The sequence below is a fragment of the Maylandia zebra genome, linkage group LG5 (genome assembly GCF_041146795.1).
Source record: "Maylandia zebra isolate NMK-2024a linkage group LG5, Mzebra_GT3a, whole genome shotgun sequence".
Lineage (NCBI taxonomy): Eukaryota > Metazoa > Chordata > Actinopteri > Cichliformes > Cichlidae > Maylandia > Maylandia zebra.
In genome coordinates, this window is record NC_135171.1 from 1686784 (window position 1) to 1710294 (window position 23511).

Consider the following 23511-nt stretch of genomic DNA (forward strand, 5'->3'; position numbering starts at 1 on the left):
CCTTCTGTTTGTGTGGGTGTCCCCAGCACGCGCACGCAGGAAGTTCCTTTCCTGTCGAGAACGCGAGATGACGTAAGCTGCTTGCCGCGCAGTGATGATGGCGGTTCGTGAACGCGCAGTAAAAGTAATGGCTGCTCTGGATCGGCGGGTTCCTAGCCTCGATGATTTCGTGGGTCAAAGCTGGACTGCCTGGGCCGATTGGGCGGGCATGACGCCGGCGGATGGTAAGGAAACACCCTGACACAAACACTGATCGGTACGGAGCCATTTAACGGAAGCAGCAGTGTTTATTTTCGCGGAAACGCAGGACGGAGCTAAACATGTTACCCAAACAAAGACCCTACCGGGTCCTAGTGCTGGGTGGGTAACATGTTGGTCTTCACTAGGTTACAAAAATTATAATTGTAAGGACACAGTCATTGTAGCATGATTTCCACCTGTGTGGTCATAAAACAGTCTGCAGCGTTTAGGGGAGACCATTCGTGTGGAGAAAACCGGCAGGGCTGGCTGACATCAGAGCGGAAGGAAGCTAGTGTGGACGGCTGGCCGTGGAAAGCGAGCATACAAGCTACCATGCGAGCCCGACTAGCCGGTGGCGACGAGGTAGTTAGCATCAGCATGCTAACGCTAGCAGCAGCCGGATTCAGAGCCGGTGACGGAGGAGGAGTCTGACGCTTCTGCACCGCTGGCCCATCCTGTGATAGAAGGAAACATTTTGCGTGTCGTTCCCACTTCGCTTCCTAAACAATGATACTCGTGGACTCGCCACACGATTCCTCATATATGTGGCTTCTGCCCACAGTGTTCTTGCTAGCTTAGAGTCACTGTTTGGCGTTTCTCCAGTGCTGCTCTGCCCATTAACTGTCAGATAGTCTCCCCACCACCCAGTGCCATTAGCTACTGCCTGCTGATCGTATACTTGGACTACGAGTACTTCCTGAAGAAACGAGATCTGAGTCAATTACATAACACAGCTTATTAATATGGGCTATGTGTGATGTAAGATGAGCATTACTAATGGTGATACCAACATCACAGCTGACAGTGGCTGTCTTGAACATGTGTTTCAGGGCCTGATGTGGATGACTGCAATAAGAATGGCAAAAAGGCTGCAGAGGCAATGTCACTCAGTAAAGAGGGTAAGTGTGCAGGTTGGAAACATGCCTCATACTTATGGATCTCAGCTTTTCTAACAAACACACCTTTGCACATACACATGCTGGATGCTGTTTATGAGAACATGACACCACAACTCGGGGGGTACCTGACAGTGCGTGTGAGGATCACACGGCCATAAGAGCCAGACAAGGCTGATCTGAAGCCCCCACTGTTCTTAGTTTGAATCTGCTGTGCAGGTTTGGTTAAAAAACTTTGGCCAGACTCCGAATGTTTCGTCAAAGTTTAACAATGAAGAGTCTTCACAGAGCTCACGCTGAGTTTCAGGTCGCTTATCGTGAACACAGCTTTTGTTGGAAATAGGCTTAAATTTCTATTTTTCTTTTGTAGTTATATTAACAGCTTATAACACTACACAAGCCACATGCTTTGTAATGCTGTGCATTGTAACACGCGTCTGTGACGACGGTGTGTTGGAGCGTATTTGGCACGTAGAGGAGCGTGAGTGTTTGGCACGTGCACGCCAGCTTCGTCGTTCTAAGTGAAGCTTTGCAGCGTTTCCGGCCTGTGGTTCCAGCTAGCACCAAGCTCCTGCTCATGGTGCACATCAGGGGAGCCTCACCAGTTGATGCCATCATTTACAATCCGATTTTTATGTCAGTGAATTTCTCATAAAGGTTTGTGTTTGTAACAAAGTGCACGCTAAGGTTGGGCGACTGGACATGTTGACCGACGACAGGCTGATCTGACTCCTCCATCATTGTCTAACTGCTTCGATCGAGGGCTGGATAGCGTTAGCTTCTATAAAGTGTGCACGTCCAAACTTTTACTCACAGTTATTGGCTTCCACATACCGACGTGTTGGCGTGTGGCTGTGCTGCAGATGCATGAAAACAGCCAGCTTCTTATTAAGACCACCAGGAGGCTGACTGGCCCGTCACTGGTCAGGGCAGCGGATGCATTCTGGTCCCCAGTCGGGTGGATTTACGTGAGCCTGGCTGAGCACTGTCGTGTGATCATCCTGTATACCTGCACGCCTGCTGCTGGGGCGGGATGTTGACTTGCACATACATACATACTGTTTGACCCAGAAAGCGGGGAGTTTATTTGTGAGCAGGGGAAGAAGTGGATGGCTATCAGCCGCTAAAAAGTCTTTACCGACTTATAATTCTGCTAATGCGCTCATGCTGTTTTCTCTAAGACACGGCTCCACTCATGATGCCTTCAGTAGACACACGGGACTCGTTCACTGACAAACACAAGCTGGGAAAGAGGAGATGTGTTGGTGAGCACAGAGATACAGAGCTCATCACATCATTTCAATAAACACGCTCGGCCTGTTTTTGGAGATGATGTGAGAGGATACCTGCTCCCCACAGTGTGCAGCATGTGTGCACCATGATGCTGTGCACATTCAGAGCACGCGTCAGCGAGAGGGAGCACTCAGCTTTAGTAGTTTAGAAGTATTTAGGATCTCGCACCAAGTGAAAGATGCTAACAGCACCACAAGGTGCTCTTTGTGCCTATGACGCGTGAAAACTGCCGACCTTAAATGACAGAAACGAGAGTCACAGCTGGTTTACTGTTCGGTGTGCGTGCAGACGTTCACGTGCAGACGTTCACGTGCAGACGTTCACGTGCAGACGTTCACGTGCAGACGTTCACGTGCAGACGTTCAAACACCTTTTCAGCTGGTGGATACATTTGTGCTGCTGCTACATTTTGCAGCGATAGTTTCACGGCATGTTTTGCAAAGACTGCATTTTGTTCGACATCCTCCTCGTGAAATCCGAACGACATGCATCTGCAGCATGGGTTACATGCAGACAGCTTAATATTTCCATGGCAACCTGTACTCAATGGTTCCCATAAAGCCACTTTAACCATTGCACGTGGAAAAACCCGCGATACGTTGAGTATATTCGATATATCGCACACCCATACCTTGTTAGTGAGTGAAACAAAGCCTGAAAATGTCATCACATTCAACTGAGTCTGCAAATACTTAGTCGGGTAAGTAAGCCCCGACTTACAGCTTCTCCATGGAACAGGCTACACAGTAGAAGCAGATCCAGCAGCACAGCAGGCTACGAGCATGTCAGTCGCAAGAAGCACGTGCAGATTTAGGATGTTTGAAACCGTAGGTTCCTCTAAGTGAGAGTACGTCTTTCTGTGTTCTCCACTCTTCTTCAAGACATGTCCATCTTTGGCCTCTACCCTGGCCATGACGACTTCTACCTGGTGGTTTGCAGCCATTGCGGGCAGGTCGTGAAGCCACAGGCCTTTGAAAAGCACTGCGAGCGGAGACACGGGCCTGTGGCCAAGCTGTACGCCCGCTTACGCTCTCCCACCCCGGCACCGCAACCCCAACAGAGAAGCCATCACGGCCCCTCTCCTCCTCATGGGACCAACGCTGCTTCGTGGGAGGGTCGAAACCAGGGAGTCGGGCAGCTCCGGGCGGCTCCACCTTCACCCGTCACACCACCACAGTACAGATACTCGAAAACTTCCAAGGACGGAGTGCGGTAAGAACACAGTCCAGTCAAAATGTCCGAGCTTGATTAAAGCAATAATAGATGATGTCAGCTGTTCAGAGTGTAGTGGCTAGCTTGGATTGGACGTGCAATGATTTTGTTCGTCTAAATCCTCTGTACAAATGTTGTAATGTGTTCTTATATCTAATTGAAATGACAAACAGCGAGTGTTGGCCTCTCTTTGTAGCGAGTCATCCAAACCACACAGCAGCACATTAATGACTAACCTTTAAACCTGATGCTCTTTGTCACTGTGCTAATGTGTTTGCATTATTACCCTAGCTCTGTAGCTAGCTGAAGCTCCAGTGAGCCATAGTCATAATCTTTGATCAGGTAACAGCAGAACCGTATGTTCTGGTGCATCATGTCTAGATGGAAGCTAGCACCATAGATCCTCCATGGATGCTGACTGTAGAATAACACCTGTCATAAGCTAAACCTTTTCTTGGGGATGAAAGGCTGTTGGCTGTTTTTGAACTCGGTGCTTGCTGGAGTCTGGGGACCACAGACAGGGTTGCACCCAGAAATGAGGTGGGACTTGTCTGTGGTAGAATCTGTCTCAGCTCATCGCCACTCGAGTTTTCTCTCAAATACACATTTGACTTTTTTATTTTCGAGTTTTGGTGAGTTGAAGCCCTTTGGCGTGTCCTGATGTGTGCTACGCGTAACCTGCTCGTGGCAGCACCCGTGTCATCGTTCCAGCTGGTAGGAAAGGATTGGTGTTTGGAGAGAAGCCGGCATGAAAGTGGGCATCTTCTTCAGTTCCTGACATACTTGGTGGAGCGTGGTGGATTATCATGTTAAAGTTATTAATCACAGCTCAGTACAAAAGCCTCACACACCTTTCTATCCAAACCTTGTGTTTGCGACCAATCAGCACAGAGCTGTGTTAGAGAGACGAACACGTGATCTGAGCGAGCACAGCTAATGTAGAGCGCAGGACTGAAACATTAGAGCCCTCTTATTCACACATGGTTGTTTTTCATTGGCTACGATGACAAACTGTGAACTTCTTCTCTCGTCACCAAGACACTCCCCACTGGAGAAGTCCCACAGCAGTCACTTTGACTCTTCGGTATTCAAGCAGCCACCACCTCTCGAGCCTCCCATGAGCTCCCCACCTCCGTCTCTCAGAGATCCCCCTTGGCCACACGGAGCTACTCCGCCTGGTAGATCTTCACCCAGTGACAGGCACCCCACAGTGAGAAAGGATTCCACTCAAACCTCCGCTGCCACACGCCACCGCATCCCCAGACCCTACAACAAAGTGGCTTCCAGTGAGTACAAGTTCAGACGTGCAGGCAATAGAGAAAGTAGATGTCAGTAGAAGTGTGGTGCGTTCCCGAATAAGTCGGAAGTCGATGCCAAGTTTTAAAGGTTTTTGTTTCCCACTCGGAAAGTCCGAGCCAACCAATGTGACCCGAGGTAGCAATCCAAGATGGCGGCACTGTTAAAACAAGCCGAGCGTCACTCCGAGCTATTCTGGAACGCTGCGTTCATGTGTCTGTGCGATGTCTTTGTTCTGTTTGAGTCTGCAGCCGGCGTCTGCTGACACACAGCGTGACGCGCTGTGATGCATCATGAAGGATCAGCCTGCCGAGTGCAGAGAGCGCAGCTGCGGCCGTCTGCAGCCGCGCTCCGGCCGCGCTGCAGACGGCCGTTTGCTTTCAAATAGAATGAAATCGTGTGTCCACACGTGTGGACAACAGACGTGAGCTTGTGCTGTCACACTGTGGCTCACGTGGCTTCTGTGTGTCCTCAGAGAGGAAGTGCGACTTGGACAAACACTGCGGCGTCCTTGACCCCGACAGGAAGAAAGTGTGCACCCGCCTCCTGACATGCAATGTAAGCAACACACACACACACACACACACACACACACACACACACACACACACACACACACACACACACACGCGTGCTGTCCCATGTTAGTGCCTCAGTGTGGGTAAGTACAGGGTGAGGCGTGCTGTCAGGCTGTGACCCAGTGACAGGGCAGCGTGTGGGCTTCGAGCCTGTCCGCCATGTTCAGCCCTCACGCACACTCATCATGCTGTTATCACTGAACGTTTGTGTAAACCTGTGTGTCACATGTCATTCTGTCATTGAAGTTGTCCTGCACAGCCGTGAGTCCTTTTTGTTTTCCACTGGATCGATCTCCTCAACAATGTGATATCAAATATGTGACAGAATCCCATCGTGGTCTTCACCACAGCTCTCCCACTTTCAAACTGGTGTGAGGTCCAGTCTGTCCCAAACTCGGTGTCTTTCCATCTCGTGTTGAGCTCTGAAAGCACCAATAAAGCCTATTCTTCATAATATTTCCAGAAACATCTCCTGTGCTCCTTACACGTCACCATAGGTGTGGCTGAAACGTCGCAGTATAGAGTAACAATGCAGGATTGGAACGTGCAGTGCATCAACACAACACGCTCTGACAGTGATTCACACACGGCTCCAACCTGCCACGGAGCATCCTGAAACAGGTGGTGGCCATACGTCAGTCACACTGGAGGGAGGTTCACAACACGCTGTGGCTGAGCTCCCTGCACTGAAGACAACAGCTGATAAAAGACTGCAGTGCAGGAACAACTCCAAGCTGTCCATCGACATGTGAAGGAAACGAAAGGCAGGAGAGCCAGGACCGCCCACTGCTGGGACAGGAAAAAGCCGCCTTGGCGTTTACCACAGTGCACGACGAGACCATCAGAGAACAGAGCGAGGCCTACCAAGGAGACGACACAGTAGCTACAGTCAGACACCGTTGCTGCCTCTGGCCTGACGGTGTGCGACGCATCATGAGATCTGAAGACTACCAGTGTAGGGTCAGTGTGAGACAGCTGGGTCAGAGGTCACGGGACCAGCAGGACCAGGACCCCGACACGCCTCTGTTTGTGTGAAGACGACACGCTAATCTGAATCCCACTGATCACGCATGGAGACGTGTCAGAACTGCGCCCTTCAGGAGAGCGGTCGACCATCGCAGGCCAGACGTGCAGCTTGTTGATGAGAGAGGTGACCGACTGCAGTTATTCTTCTGAGCTGTGTGTGAAACGCTGTCAAGTCTTTAGTGTTGATCCACTGCACATACAGGAAGTAAACATGTGTACACCAAAACAGCTCTGTGGGAGAAATGGTGCTTCTGCTGGGAACACTGGGGGGTTCGTACGGGCGCTTCATTAATGGGGGACAACTTGTGCTGTGTTCAGATGACAATGTCCTCGACTGTGGGAGGAGTTTAATGTGGACTCTATAGGTGGGGGATGATGTCATCTTTCAAAAGCACTGTTATACTGTCCTGTTGTTGAAAGAATCGATTCTGAAACTCCACAGTATCCAGTCAGTCCCATCACACAGGCCTGCTCAGATCCACAGCAAACACACAATCTGATCTGTCCTTCCCTCAGATTCACTCCATCCACCAGAGGAGGAAGGTGGTGGGCCGCAGCAAGAACTTTGACCAGCTAGTGGCAGAACTCAAGACCAGGGTTCGAGAGAAAGGGAGCCCAGCCCTGGAGGGAGGCTCCTCGACGGGACAGTCCCTCAGCCCAGAGGCCCCCAGGGAGCAAGCTGGTACTCCACACTGCAGGAGACCTTTGGTCACCCTCCCTGCCTTCAGGTTGTGAAGAATGCTGAAGCTAAGGATGCTTATAGAAGAAGTTAGGACTCTTCTAGAGATAAATAATCATCTTTTTACTGATTATAGTGGCTCAAACATGGTTTGGCTTGCAGGATTCATGTGTAGTCAGCTGCTGGGCAACTGTTTTATCAAGCAGCTAACAGCTGCTGCTGTAACATAGACGTGCTGGACTGATGGTCTGCTAAACTAACACCCAGGTGTTCGTTCTGTTACATAATCCCCAAACAGAGCAAGTTTAAAGGCTTCTCAGATGAGTCCACCAGTTCGCGGCTCAGTACAGCGTGTGCATCAAGTGTAGGGAAGGAGCTGATGTGGTGCTGCTGAGGGTGTAACTGGATCTGGATGGTCCTGTGTGTGTTCTAGTTGGCCTACGGCTGTGGTAGAGAGTGCCCCAGAGGAGGAGAGCCAGCGGTCGGATGAGGGTAATCCCAGAGTCCCCTCGCCTCTGGTCCACGGACGAATCTCGAGCGATGAAAGCGAGGCCGAAGGAAACGACGAGCGAGCTGAGTTTCCATCTTCGGCTGCGCATCCCAGACCAGCGGCGGTGAGACTTACTGGGGCTCAGCAGCCACAGAGCCCAGCCTCTGATCACCACAGGCTGAGACGTTACACAGGGACAGGAGGACGCCCATGCTGTGTCCTCATGTCCCCAAGGACACAGGGGAGACGCACACACGGGAGACACACACACGGGAGACGCACACACAGGAGACGCACACACAGGAGACGCGCACACAGCAGACGCACACACAGCAGACGCACAGGAGACGCGCACACACAGGAGACGCGCGCACACAGCAGACGCACACACAGGAGACGCGCGCACACAGGAGACGCACACACAGGAGACGCACACACAGGAGACGCACAGGAGACGCGCACACAGCAGACGCACAGGAGACGCGCACACAGCAGACGCACACACAGGAGACGCGCACACACAGGAGACGCGCACACACAGGAGACGCGCGCACACACAGGAGACGCGCACACACAGGAGACGCGCGCACACAGGAGACGCACACACAGGAGACGCGCACACAGCAGACGCACACACGGGAGACGCGCACACGGGAGACGCGCACACGGGAGACGCACACACGGGAGACGCACACACGGGAGACGCACACACAGCAGACACACACACAGCAGACGCACACACAGGAGACACACACAGCAGACACACACACGGGAGACACACACATGGGAGACACACACACAGCAGACGCACACACAGGAGACACACAGCAGACGCACACACAGGAGACACACAGCAGACACACACACGGGAGACACACACACAGCAGACACACACACAGCAGACGCACACACAGGAGACACACAGCAGACACACACACAGGAGACACACAGCAGACACACACACATGGGAGACACACACACAGCAGACGCACACACAGCAGACACACACACAGCAGACACACACACGGGAGACACACACACGGGAGACACACACGGGAGACACACACATGGGAGACACACACACGGGAGACACACACACAGCAGACACACACACAGCAGACGCACACACAGGAGACACACAGCAGACACACACACAGCAGACACACACACGGGAGACACACACACAGCAGACACACACACGGGAGACACACACACAGGAGACACACACACAGGAGACACACACACGGGAGACACACACACACAGCAGACACACACACACACACAGCAGACACACACACAGCAGACGCACACACAGGAGACACACAGCAGACACACACACAGCAGACGCACACACGGGAGACGCACACACGGGAGACACACAGCAGACACACACACGGGAGACACACACACAGCAGACGCACACACAGGAGACACACAGCAGACACACACACAGCAGACGCACACACAGGAGACACACAGCAGACACACACACAGCAGACGCACACACAGGAGACACACAGCAGACACGCACACACAGGAGACACACAGCAGACACACACACGGGAGACACACACATGGGAGACACACACACAGCAGACGCACACACAGGAGACACACACAGGAGACACACACAGCAGACACACACACGGGAGACACACACATGGGAGACACACACATGGGAGACACACACACAGCAGACACACACACGGGAGACACACACACAGCAGACGCACACACAGGAGACACACAGCAGACACACACACGGGAGACACACACACGGCAGACACACACACAGCAGACGCACACACAGGAGACACACAGCAGACACACACACGGGAGACACACACATGGGAGACACACACACAGCAGACGCACACACGGGAGACACACACACGGGAGACACACAGCAGACACACACACGGGAGACACACAGCAGACGCACACACAGGAGACACACACACGGGAGACACACAGCAGACACACACACGGGAGACACACAGCAGACGCACACACAGGAGACACACACACAGGAGACACACAGCAGACACACACACGGCAGACACACACACAGCAGACACACACATGGGAGGCACACACACGGGAGACACACAGCAGACGCACACACGGGAGACACACAGCAGACGCACACACAGCAGACGCACACACAGCAGACACACACATGGGAGACACACACACGGGAGACACACACACGGGAGACACACAGCAGACGCACACACGGGAGACACACAGCAGACGCACACACGGGAGACACACACACGGGAGACACACACAGCAGACGCACACACGGGAGACACACGGGAGACGCACACACGGGAGACACACAGCAGACGCACACACGGGAGACACACAGCAGACGCACACACGGGAGACACACACACAGGAGACACACACGGGAGACACACACACAGCAGACACACACACACAGGAGACACACAGCAGACGCACACACACAGCAGACGCACACACGGGGGACGCACACATGGGGGACGCACAGCAGACACACACACGGGAGACACACACACAGGAGACACACACAGCAGACACACACACGGGACACACACACAGCAGACACACACACACGGGAGACACACACAGCAGACACACACACACGGGAGACACACACAGCAGACGCACACACAGGAGACACACAGCAGACACACACGGGAGACACACACACAGGAGACACACACAGCAGACACACACACAGGAGACACACACAGCAGACACACACACAGCAGACACACACACACAGGAGACACACAGCAGACGCACACACGGGAGACACACACACAGGAGACACACACAGCAGACACACACACAGGACACACACACAGCAGACACACACACACGGGAGACACACACAGCAGACGCACACACAGGAGACACACAGCAGACACACACACGGGAGACACACACACAGGAGACACACAGCAGACACACACACGGGAGACACACACACGGGAGACACACACACAGCAGACGCACACACAGGAGACACACAGCAGACGCACACACGGGAGACACACAGCAGACACACACACGGGAGACACACACACAGCAGACGCACACACAGCAGACGCACACACAGGAGACACACAGCAGACACACACACATGGGAGACACACACACAGCAGACACACACACAGCAGACGCACACACAGCAGACGCACACACGGGAGACACACACACGGGAGACACACACACGGGAGACACACACACAGCAGACACACACACAGCAGACGCACACACAGCAGACGCACACACAGGAGACACACAGCAGACGCACACACAGCAGACACACAGCAGACACACACACGGGAGACACACACACAGCAGACACACACACAGCAGACGCACACACAGGAGACACACAGCAGACACACACACATGGGAGACACACACACGGGAGACACACACACAGCAGACGCACACACAGCAGACGCACACATGGGAGACACACACACGGGAGACACACACACAGCAGACACACACACAGCAGACGCACACACAGCAGACGCACACACAGGAGACACACAGCAGACACACACACAGCAGACACACACACGGGAGACACACACACAGGAGACACACAGCAGACACACACACGGGAGACACACACACAGCAGACACACACACGGGAGACACACACACACAGCAGACACACACACAGCAGACGCACACACAGGAGACACACAGCAGACACACACACAGCAGACGCACACACGGGAGACGCACACACGGGAGACACACAGCAGACACACACACGGGAGACACACACACAGCAGACGCACACACAGGAGACACACAGCAGACACACACACAGCAGACGCACACACAGGAGACACACAGCAGACACACACACAGCAGACGCACACACAGGAGACACACAGCAGACACGCACACACAGGAGACACACACACAGCACACGCACACACAGGAGACACACACACAGCAGACACACACACAGCAGACGCACACACAGGAGACACACACACAGCAGACACACACACAGCAGACGCACACACAGGAGACACACAGCAGACACACACACAGCAGACGCACACACAGGAGACACACAGCAGACACACACACAGCAGACGCACACACAGGAGACACACAGCAGACACACACACGGCAGACACACACACAGCAGACGCACACACAGGAGACACACAGCAGACACACACACGGGAGACACACACATGGGAGACACACACACAGCAGACGCACACACAGGAGACACACACAGGAGACACACACAGCAGACACACACACGGGAGACACACACATGGGAGACACACACACAGCAGACACACACACGGGAGACACACACACAGCAGACGCACACACAGGAGACACACAGCAGACACACACACGGGAGACACACACACGGCAGACACACACACAGCAGACACACACACGGGAGACACACACACGGCAGACACACACACAGCAGACGCACACACAGGAGACACACAGCAGACACACACACGGGAGACACACACATGGGAGACACACACACAGCAGACGCACACACGGGAGACACACACACGGGAGACACACAGCAGACACACACACGGGAGACACACAGCAGACGCACACACAGGAGACACACACACAGGAGACACACAGCAGACACACACACGGCAGACACACACACGGCAGACGCACACACAGCAGACGCACACACAGCAGACACACACATGGGAGACACACACACGGGAGACACACACACGGGAGACACACAGCAGACGCACACACGGGAGACACACAGCAGACGCACACACGGGAGACACACAGCAGACGCACACACGGGAGACACACAGCAGACCCACACACGGGAGACACACACACAGGAGACACACACGGGAGACACACACACAGCAGACACACACACACAGGAGACACACAGCAGACGCACACACACAGCAGACGCACACACGGGGGACGCACACATGGGGGACGCACAGCAGACACACACACGGGAGACACACACACAGGAGACACACACAGCAGACACACACACGGGAGACACACACACAGGAGACACACACAGCAGACACACACACAGGAGACACACACAGCAGACACACACACATGGGACACACACACAGCAGACACACACACACGGGAGACACACACAGCAGACGCACACACAGGAGACACACAGCAGACACACACGGGAGACACACACACAGGAGACACACACAGCAGACACACACACAGGAGACACACACAGCAGACACACACACAGCAGACACACACACACAGGAGACACACAGCAGACGCACACACGGGAGACACACACACAGGAGACACACACAGCAGACACACACACAGGACACACACACAGCAGACACACACACACGGGAGACACACACAGCAGACGCACACACAGGAGACACACAGCAGACACACACACGGGAGACACACACACAGGAGACACACACAGCAGACACACACACAGGAGACACACACAGCAGACGCACACACGGGGGACGCACACACAGCAGACGCACACACGGGGGACGCACACACGGGGGACGCACAGCAGACGCACACACGGGAGACGCACACACGGGAGACGCACACACGGGAGACGCACACACGGGAGACGCACACACGGCAGACCCACACACGGCAGACGCACACACGGGAGACCCACACACACAGCAGACGCACACACAGGAGACACACAGCAGACACACACACGGGAGACACACACACGGGAGACACACACACAGCAGACACACACACAGGAGACACACACAGCAGACGCACACACGGGGGACGCACACACGGGAGACGCACACACGGGAGACGCACACACGGGAGACGCACACACGGGAGACGCACACACGGCAGACCCACACACGGCAGACGCACACACGGCAGACGCACACACGGGAGACGCACAGCAGACGCACACACGGGGGACGCACAGCAGACGCACACACACGGGGGACGCACAGCAGACGCACACACGGGGGACGCACAGCAGACGCACACACGGGAGACGCACAGCAGACGCACACACAGCAGACGCACACACAGCAGACGCACACACAGGAGACTCAGAGCAGACGCACACACAGCAGACGCACACACAGCAGACACACAGCAGACACACACACGGGGGACGCACAGCAGACGCACACACAGCAGACGCACACACAGGAGACACACAGCAGACACACACACAGCAGACACACACACGGGAGACACACAGCAGACGCACACACAGCAGACGCACACACAGGAGACACACAGCAGACACACACACGGGGGACGCACACACGGGGGACGCACAGGAGACTCACACACAGCAGACGCACACACAGCAGACGCACACACAGCAAACGCACACACGGGGGACGCACACACGGGGGACGCACACACGGGGGACGCACACACGGGGGACGCACAGCAGACGCACACACGGGGGACGCACAGCAGACGCACACACGGGGGACGCACAGCAGACGCACACACGGGAGACACACAGCAGACGCACACACGGGAGACGCGCACACACAGCAGACGCACACACAGCAGACGCGCACACGGGGGACGCACAGCAGACACACACGGGGGACGCACAGCAGACGCACACACAGCAGACGCACACACGGGAGACACACAGCAGACGCACACACGGGAGACACACAGCAGACGCACACACGGGGGACGCACACACGGGGGACGCACACACGGGGGACGCACACACGGGAGACCCACACACGGGAGACGCACACACGGGAGACCCACACACGGGAGACGCACACACGGGAGACCCACACACAGCAGACGCACACACGGGAGACACACAGCAGACACACACATGGGGGACACACAGCAGACACACACACAGCAAACGCACACACGGGTGACGCACACACGGGGGACGCACACACGGGGGACGCACACACGGGAGACGCACACACGGGAGACACACAGCAGACACACACACGGGGGACGCACAGCAGACGCACACACGGGAGACACACAGCAGACGCACACACGGGAGACACACAGCAGACGCACACACAGCAGACGCGCACACACAGCAGACACACAGCAGACACACACGGGGGACGCACAGCAGACACACACGGGGGACGCACAGCAGACGCACACACAGCAGACGCACACACAGGAGACACACAGCAGACGCACACACAGCAGACGCACACACAGGAGACACACAGCAGACGCACACACAGCAGACGCACACACAGGAGACACACAGCAGACGCACACACAGGAGACACACAGCAGACGCACACACAGGAGACACACAGCAGACGCACACACAGCAGACGCACACACAGCAGACACACACACAGCAGACGCACACACAGGAGACACACAGCAGACGCACACACGGGGGACGCACACACGGGGGACGCACACACGGGAGACCCACACACGGGAGACCCACACACAGCAGACGCACACACGGGAGACACACAGCAGACACACACACGGGGGACACACAGCAGACACACACACAGCAAACGCACACACGGGTGACGCACACACGGGGGACGCACACCCGGGGGACGCACACACGGGAGACGCACACACGGGAGACACACAGCAGACACACACACGGGGGACGCACAGCAGACGCACACACGGGAGACACACAGCAGACGCACACACGGGAGACACACAGCAGACGCACACACAGCAGACGCGCACACACAGCAGACACACAGCAGACACACACGGGGGACGCACAGCAGACACACACGGGGGACGCACAGCAGACGCACACACAGCAGACGCACACACAGGAGACACACAGCAGATGCACACACAGCAGACGCACACACAGGAGACACACAGCAGACGCACACACAGCAGACGCACACACAGGAGACACACAGCAGACGCACACACAGGAGACACACAGCAGACGCACACACAGCAGACGCACACACAGCAGACGCACACACAGGGGACGCACGAACGGGGGACGCACACACGGGGGACGCACACACGGGGGACGCACACACGGGGGACGCACAGCAGACGCACACATGGGAGACCCACACACGGGAGACGCACAGCAGACGCACACATGGGAGACCCACACACGGGAGACGCACACACGGGAGACCCACACACGGGAGACGCACACACGGGAGACCCACACACAGCAGACGCACACACGGGAGACCCACACACAGCAGACGCACACACGGGAGACACACAGCAGACGCACACACAGCAGATGCACACACAGCAGACGCACACACAGGAGACACACAGCAGACGCACACACGGGGGACGCACAGCAGACGCACACACGGGGGACGCACAGCAGACGCACGCACAGCAGACGCACGCACAGCAGACGCACACACAGGAGACACACAGCAGACGCACACACAGCAGACACACACACAGCAGACACACACACGGGAGACACACAGCAGACGCACACACGGGGGACGCACACACGGGGGACGCACACACGGGGGACGCAAACACGGGAGACGCACACACGGGAGACCCACACACGGGAGACCCACACACGGGAGACGCACACACGGGAGACCCACACACAGCAGACGCACACACGGGAGACACACAGCAGACGCACACACACGGGGGACACACAGCAGACACACACACGGGAGACACACAGCAGACACACACACGGGAGACACACAGCAGACACACACACGGGAGACACACAGCAGACGCACACACGGGAGACTCACAGCAGACGCACACACAGCAGACGCACACACGGGAGACACACAGCAGACGCACACACAGCAGACGCACACACAGCAGACGCACACACGGGGGACGCACAGCAGACGCACACACGGGGGACGCACAGCAGACGCACACACGGGGGACGCACACACGGGGGACGCACACACGGGGGACGCACACACAGCAGACGCACACACAGCAGACGCACACACAGGAGACGCACACACAGCAGACGCACACACAGGAGACGCACACACAGGAGACGCACACACAGGAGACGCGCACACACGGGAGACTCACAGCAGACGCACACACAGCAGACGCACACACAGGAGACACACAGCAGACACACACACGGGGGACGCACAGCAGACGCACACACGGGAGACGCGCACACAGCAGACGCACACACGGGAGACACACAGCAGACGCACACACAGCAGACACACAGCAGACGCACACACAGCAGACGCACACACAGGAGACTCACAGCAGACGCACACACAGCAGACGCACACACAGCAGACACACAGCAGACACACACACAGGAGACGCGCGCACACACAGGAGACGCGCACACACAGGAGACGCGCACACACAGGAGACTCACAGCAGACGCACACACAGCAGACGCACACACAGGAGACGCACACACAGCAGACGCACACACAGCAGACGCACACACAGCAGACGCACACACAGGAGACACAGGCTGTGATAATGAGACCTGTGTGTCTCTTGTGTGTGCGTGTGTGTGTGTGTGTGTGTGTGTGTGTGTGTGTGTGTGTGGATAAAGCAGCATGGTTGCAGTGGTGCCACAGGCTCTTCCAGGCACTTCTCTGAGAGACTGACTGCAAACGGTGCTGGAATAGATACAAATACAAAAGTAGACGTGTGAAAAGCAACTCAAAGGATTTTGTGAAGTTCCAAAACAAACAGTTGTGTTGAATGTAAACTCAGACAGCAGCATATCTGCACAGCCTCTGTGCTCGGTGTTTAAAGGTGTGTTCTTGTTTTTAAAGGTGTGCTCGTTCGGAAGCCGTGTGTTGGGTCAGGGCATCTACACGTTTGACAGGAGACTACACCACCTGAGGTCTGCCTTCAGCAGCATGCTGGAACAGCACATCAGCGCCCATCTTTGGAAGTAAGACGTCCCTGTGAACAGAGCTTCATGTGAATATATGTGTGTTTACTACTCAGAGTTACTGTCAGCAGCTGTGGTGCAACAATGGAGCGACCCACGGACACCGGGGTCAGTGTCAGTACTGGGAGCACCCTGACTGCACCCTGCACAGGCTGCACAGGTAGTGCTCCAGCTGTGTGCTTTTCAGCTGGTTTGCTGCCTTCCCTGCACAGCCTCAACAGCATGCAGGAGTCTCCAGGAGATGGACAGATGCTGCAGGAGGTGCTTAACCCACATCAAGACTGGTGTCTGCTCCTCTGTGTGGGAACTCTGAGCACTGCCAGAGCCCCACAGGACGATCTGCAGCAGGCCACGGGTGTGAATGTCTCTGACATTATATTCTGTGCTTTAGACAGAGCAGTTCACCCTGACTGTGACACACATGGAGATGCTGACTGTAGCCTAGTTCAGCACGACAGGTTTGGTTGTCAGTCAGTGCTGATGTGGGAGCATGCCCTGACACTGTCAGCCGTGAACAGCAGCATGGAAAAGAGTTGGAGCTGCTTTGGTTCACTGTAAAAAGCCCAAACATTATCAAACAGTGTAGCTCCTTTTGTTCCTGACACAGGAAATGTGTGAGACACTGTCCTGCTGGAAGCTTCCATTAGAAAATGGATGCAGTGTGTTGATAAAGCGATGGATGCAGTCGGCAACAATACAGGTAGGCTGTGGCATTAAAACCACTCGGTCCATAACGTCACATCAGTGGGACTCGTTCAGGCAGAGCCGGACAGACAGAGCAGCAGTGTGACATGCTCACGGTCTGAGCCTGAGCAGGTCCTGAGGAGCTGTCGTATGGCAGCAGTTTCCTGCTAACAACGTGTCTGCTGACATGCTGGGCAGTGCAGGAACAGACACTCAGGGCTTACATGTTACAGCAGCACAAACAAGGCTGGCACAGAGGTGCACCCTGGGTTGTTTGGTTCAACGCCCCCTCAGAAGATGACCTCACAGTGCTGTCTGGGCTTTATGTTCCCCGTGGCAGGGTGAGGCGGGGGTGTGGCCACTGTAAACATGGCTGTGCTGTCAGACACTGCAGGTGGGCTCATCTGTTCTTTTTTCCCTCTGTCCAGGAAAATACCTCAAGCTGCAGACCTTCAGTCTCCTCCTCCTCCAGCCAAGACCATCACATCCGTGTCTCCCACCATCATGTCCTCCTCTTCATCACATTCTAAGGTTCGCACAGGAAGTCATATTAGCTCCTCCCTCAAAACGGCGTCATCCTCATCATCTTCCAGTCGAGGGCCGGGGAGGCCCCCGACATCCACGCAGTTGGAGAACTACGGGAGCAATAGCAGCAGCAGCATCGCCGGTAGTCACGGGCGACCCAAGAATCCAGTCGGACGTCCCAGCAAGCAAATGCTGAAGCTGCGAGAGCAAGTCGCTACAGCCGCTGTTCTCCGCAAGCGCAAAGTCCCATCCCAGGAAGGAGAGCACTCGGGTCCCGACAGGAACTGCATCGTCCTCCAGGACAGGGGCCGCCCGCCTTCCAACACGTCGTCTTTATCTTCCAAAGCGCACGCACAGACCAATGGCACGCTCTCCCCCAGCAGCAAACCCCACCCCCAGCCTTCCCCCACAGACGCCCAGTCGCCGAGCACAAAGGCTATTTGGACTTACAGACGGACACACCCTCCTCTGGGGGACCCTTCTCCCACCGCCAATTCCCACAGCCGTGCTTGCGTGGGAGACTCAGGGCTGCACGGGCAGGGCAGCGGGAGGGTCTTTGAGCACCAGATGGGAACGGTGAAGAAACGCAAAGCTGGTCGTACGGAGGATAACGCTCCCTCCTCTAAGCCTTCAGCCCACTGCCTGACTTCCTCCTCTTCTTCCAGCTCTGCCACTTCGTCTCCACGCTCAAACTTCTACCCCTGGAAAGACAATAAAAGCGGGACGCTTTCTGGGGGTGTGGAGAAGAAACTGGGCACACAGAAGGTAGGTTTGGACGAGGGGAAATGGGTGTACTGAGCAGTTCCAGTCCACACTTGGCCCCTGCAAAGGCGACTAGGAGTAACCCTTGAAGCTCTTTTGAGAACGGAGTGGTTTCTGTTGTGTTTCTGCTTGTATGGCTGCGTTAGTGAGGGCGGCCTCTGCCTGTGCAGCTACCTCGCAGCTCGTCACCTGTGTTCACTGGTGTAGCTGATGAGACTGCCTCTGCACAGCTGAAAGGATGCTGCCAGTCAGACAGTTTGTACCGTGCAACCAGCTCAGTGCCTCACAGTGCATGTAGAGGAATCATGTTTCTGCATAGACGCAGCAGTGTACTGCTGACGTGTTGAAGGTGCAGCTGCTGCCCTCTGGGTAATTACAAAGTGCCATAGATAAGTCAGGTCATACTCCTCAGAGTCTCTGTTGTCAGCGACGTAGTCTTGGACTAGACTAACACAGGTCTGCTGCAAGGTATTAAAAATGACTATTACTCAACCGAGAGCTGTTTCCATGACGATCAGTGACGCCCAGCAGCGGTGGACAGAAATTCCCGCCACGCTCCGAGGAGCGGTCTTAAACTGGCTCTGTGTGAAACATGGATCTTTGTTTATTATGAAGTGAATGCAAAGAGCAGCTGTCTAAACAAAAGTAATAATTTGACTAATTTTCTTCTGTCCTACAGCCAAAACTGCACCATTAAGTGTGCCTGCCTTACAAGCCACGATGAGGGAGCCAGCTCTGCTCAGTCCAGGACTGAGCCAACAGGACTGTGTGTGTCTGTGTGTGCCTTCTGTCTGTGGAGCGTACGCTCGGGTGTGGATGTGACCGCTTGTTTGTATGTGCAGTGTCGATGTAGTGTGGATCGCAGCTGGGTGTGTAGGTCTGGGTGGGAGGAAGTTCAGAGCGTATGGATTTAGAAATACCTCACGACCATCTGGTTATGCTGCTAAATGAAATGTTGGTTTATAAAAATTGATTAAAAATGTCATTTTCACTTGGTTTCTGTCACTTCTTTATCACTTTGGAAATGTGCTCTCATGTTGGGCTGAAGTCAGTGGTGCACGTTTTACAATTAGAAACTAGATGATGTGACTGCATTAACACATTTATCCCCACAGCTGCCTCAAGCTGCTTTGTTATTAAAGACTGCTGTAATAGAGGGAAACCCCAACAATGACCCTCTGACAGAACCGGGCTGAGGAGGGGGCAGCCGTCACGCCTGGTAGGGAGTGAGGGGACACGTGGAAGGTGGCCAGGGCTTAAATGATTAAATGCAAAGAGTGAGTGAAGACACAGCAGATTCAGGGTCACCTGATCCAGCCTTAACTACATACTTGATCATCTTAAAAGTCTGACATCTATCAGTACCATAGTACTATGAAGTCTTTTAGATTAAGATTGTGTATGAGGAGCAGAATTTGAGTCTGGATCAACAGGCAGACTGTCTCGAGTACCTGCCAGTACTCTGGCTGCAGCATGTTGGAACAAATAAAGGAAACGGGACATTTTTAGGATCGCCTAATATCAAATTACTGCAGTCCAAGCTACATCCAATAAATGCACAAACTAGTTTTTCACTATTACTCTGAGACAATATCTTTATAATTTTAGATTTTTTTTGTGTATTTGCATTTTCCGCACTGAAGGACATCTCTTGGTCACAGGCCAAGGTAATGCCACCCAGAGTAAGAATCTGGTTAGATACCATATTTCTAAGCTTTTCAGGGCCGAGTACAATAACCTCAGTTTGATCTGAATTAAGAAGCAGAAAGTTGGCGGCCATCCAGGTCTTTATGTCTTTAAGACATTCCTGCAGTTTAACTCATTGGTGTGTGTTATCTGGCTTCATGGACAGATAGAGCTGGGTGTCATCTGCATAGCAGTGTAAATGTATGCTATGTCTTCTAATGATGCTGCCTAAGGCAGGGTCCAAACTTTTTGCAAAGAGGACCAGATTTGGGAAGTTGAGCATGTGTGTGGGCCGACCATTCAGCCCAAAATATTTTGAACCATTAACATTAAATGCAAATGAACGACTTTATACGGACCCTGCAGGGGACATGGGAGAAAACAAATTAAGACGGACTTCTGCGAGATCTCGCAAAACAAACTCGGGATCTCGCAAAAGTTTTAGCCGCATTCTCCGGAGGCCGCCAGCTCCAAGCCGACCGGGAGGTCGAGGCACGATGTGCCGGGAAAGCGGTGTTCCTCCCGGCTGTAGTAGGTCTCGACCTCCCGTTAGCTTCGAGATGGCGGGTGTCAGATCTCCGAAAACGTCGGAGCACTTTTGCAAATATGTGATGTCTTGTAAACCGAGCAGGTATCTGACGTTTACACAACTACATTCACGCCTCAAAATATCTTAAAAGTGTATTTTGTGACCCAGAAAGAGTAATATTACAGCTAAGTAGCTGCCGCCATTGTTGGAATTCAACTTTTGTGAGATCTCACAAAAGTCCGTCTTAATTTTTTTCCCCATGTCCCCTGCGGGGCTCCGTAACTTTATCATGTTAATTTTTCACACAAATTTTATTATGAATTTTTTTATCATGAATTAATAAATTTGACCAAAATAATGTATTTGAAAAACACAAAATGAAGAAAAATTAAACATCTAAATTCAAAACATGTGAACAGGAAAATAACATTAAGAGTTAACTTATTCAAAAGTACAAACACTGGGCCATATAAATCCGTACATCGCTCGTTCTTTAGGTTTTTAAATTGACCATCAAAAATGAAAAAAACTACTTTATGTTATTGGATTTTGAATCAGATCTCAAAAACAAAAATGGATGTTTTTTATTTCAATTTCAAAAATATGAAATTGAAATAAAATGTAACCCTTGTAAATGGCCCAGGGCTGGCTCAGAAACAGTGGTTCTGATGCGCAAAATGTCACGCAAGTGAGTCGCTTAATCTCGTCCTCACGCTTCTTGTTCATGTTCATGACGGGGAATGTCTTCTCGCACAAGTATGTGAGCCAAACAAGCTCAGTATTTTCTTAGCAAATGTTCGAATCTCTTGGAACACGCCTTTATCTAGCTGGTGGTAAAAGCTGTTGGTGCTGACGCCGATACTCGGTGTCACACTGCAGCTCAATGAGCTCCGGCTGCAAATGGTCAGGAGCATCATCAGGGTCCATGGAAGAGGGAGAGGAAAAAGGCATGATTTTTTCAATAGCTGCAAAATCCCAAAAGTGCTGTTGAACCTTCTCAGCCAGAGAAGTCTGCTGCATCACCTCATTGCGCACTAACATTGGTCTGTAGGAAACTAGTCATTATTTCCTGTAGCGATGGGAAATGTGTGGTATTGGGCTGCATTTGTGACAGATGTCTTTAGAAAAGTAGCAGTTTGGTCCCAAAGGCTTTGATGTGTGAATACAGTTGTCTTACCAGTGCATTTTACCCCTGAAGGCTCCTGTTCAGCGTGTTCACATGTTGTGTTATTATAAGAGTTGTCTGATTTCCTCCCTAAGAGAGTAGAAGCGCTGCAATTCAATTCAATTTTATTTATATAGCGCCAAATCACAACAAAAGTCGCCTCAAGGCGCTTCAGTGCAGTGCCGACCCCCGACTGAGCCATCTCAGGTCATTGTGATACACAACATCCCTGTACTCAGCCTGGATGTTGAGTACAAACTGTTGACACTGGCGGTGGCACAGGGCTTTGGAGCGAATATCATTAATAGCCTTTATTGCCTTTTTCAGAACATGGTCGTATTTCAAATGTTTAGCAGAGTCCTTGTAGGTGAATAATACAGTGGAGTTTTGTAGCTTTACCTCCTTGTTTGCTGACTTTGTTACAGACTAGGGTCCATTTCTCTCCCCAGCCACAGCAGGTGCACCATCCATAATAACCCCAGTGACTTTATTCCACGGTAGCTTCATGTCATCTACGGCGGAACAAGCAGCAGCAAACAAATCTGCTTCTCG

The 23511-nt window shown here is 53.7% G+C and overlaps 1 protein-coding gene across 2 annotated transcripts; it reads left to right on the forward strand.

The window, feature by feature from the left end:
* Positions 1-20410, forward strand: atxn7l2a (ataxin 7-like 2a). 2 transcript variants are annotated; one of them, XM_004571432.6, is made up of 10 exons: positions 2-224; positions 1071-1139; positions 3311-3641; positions 4680-4927; positions 5413-5495; positions 7058-7269; positions 7654-7834; positions 17487-17608; positions 18721-19582; positions 20259-20410. In XM_004571432.6, exons 1-10 carry the CDS (start codon positions 95-97, stop codon positions 20274-20276), a joined length of 2256 nt encoding a protein of 751 aa, XP_004571489.3. In that variant the 5' UTR covers positions 2-94; the 3' UTR covers positions 20277-20410. The 2 variants fall into 2 exon arrangements, with proteins under 2 accessions (XP_076739742.1, XP_004571489.3); XM_076883627.1 differs by having other exon boundaries at positions 1-224; positions 18721-20402.
* The last annotated feature ends 3101 nt before the right edge of the window (positions 20411-23511 follow it).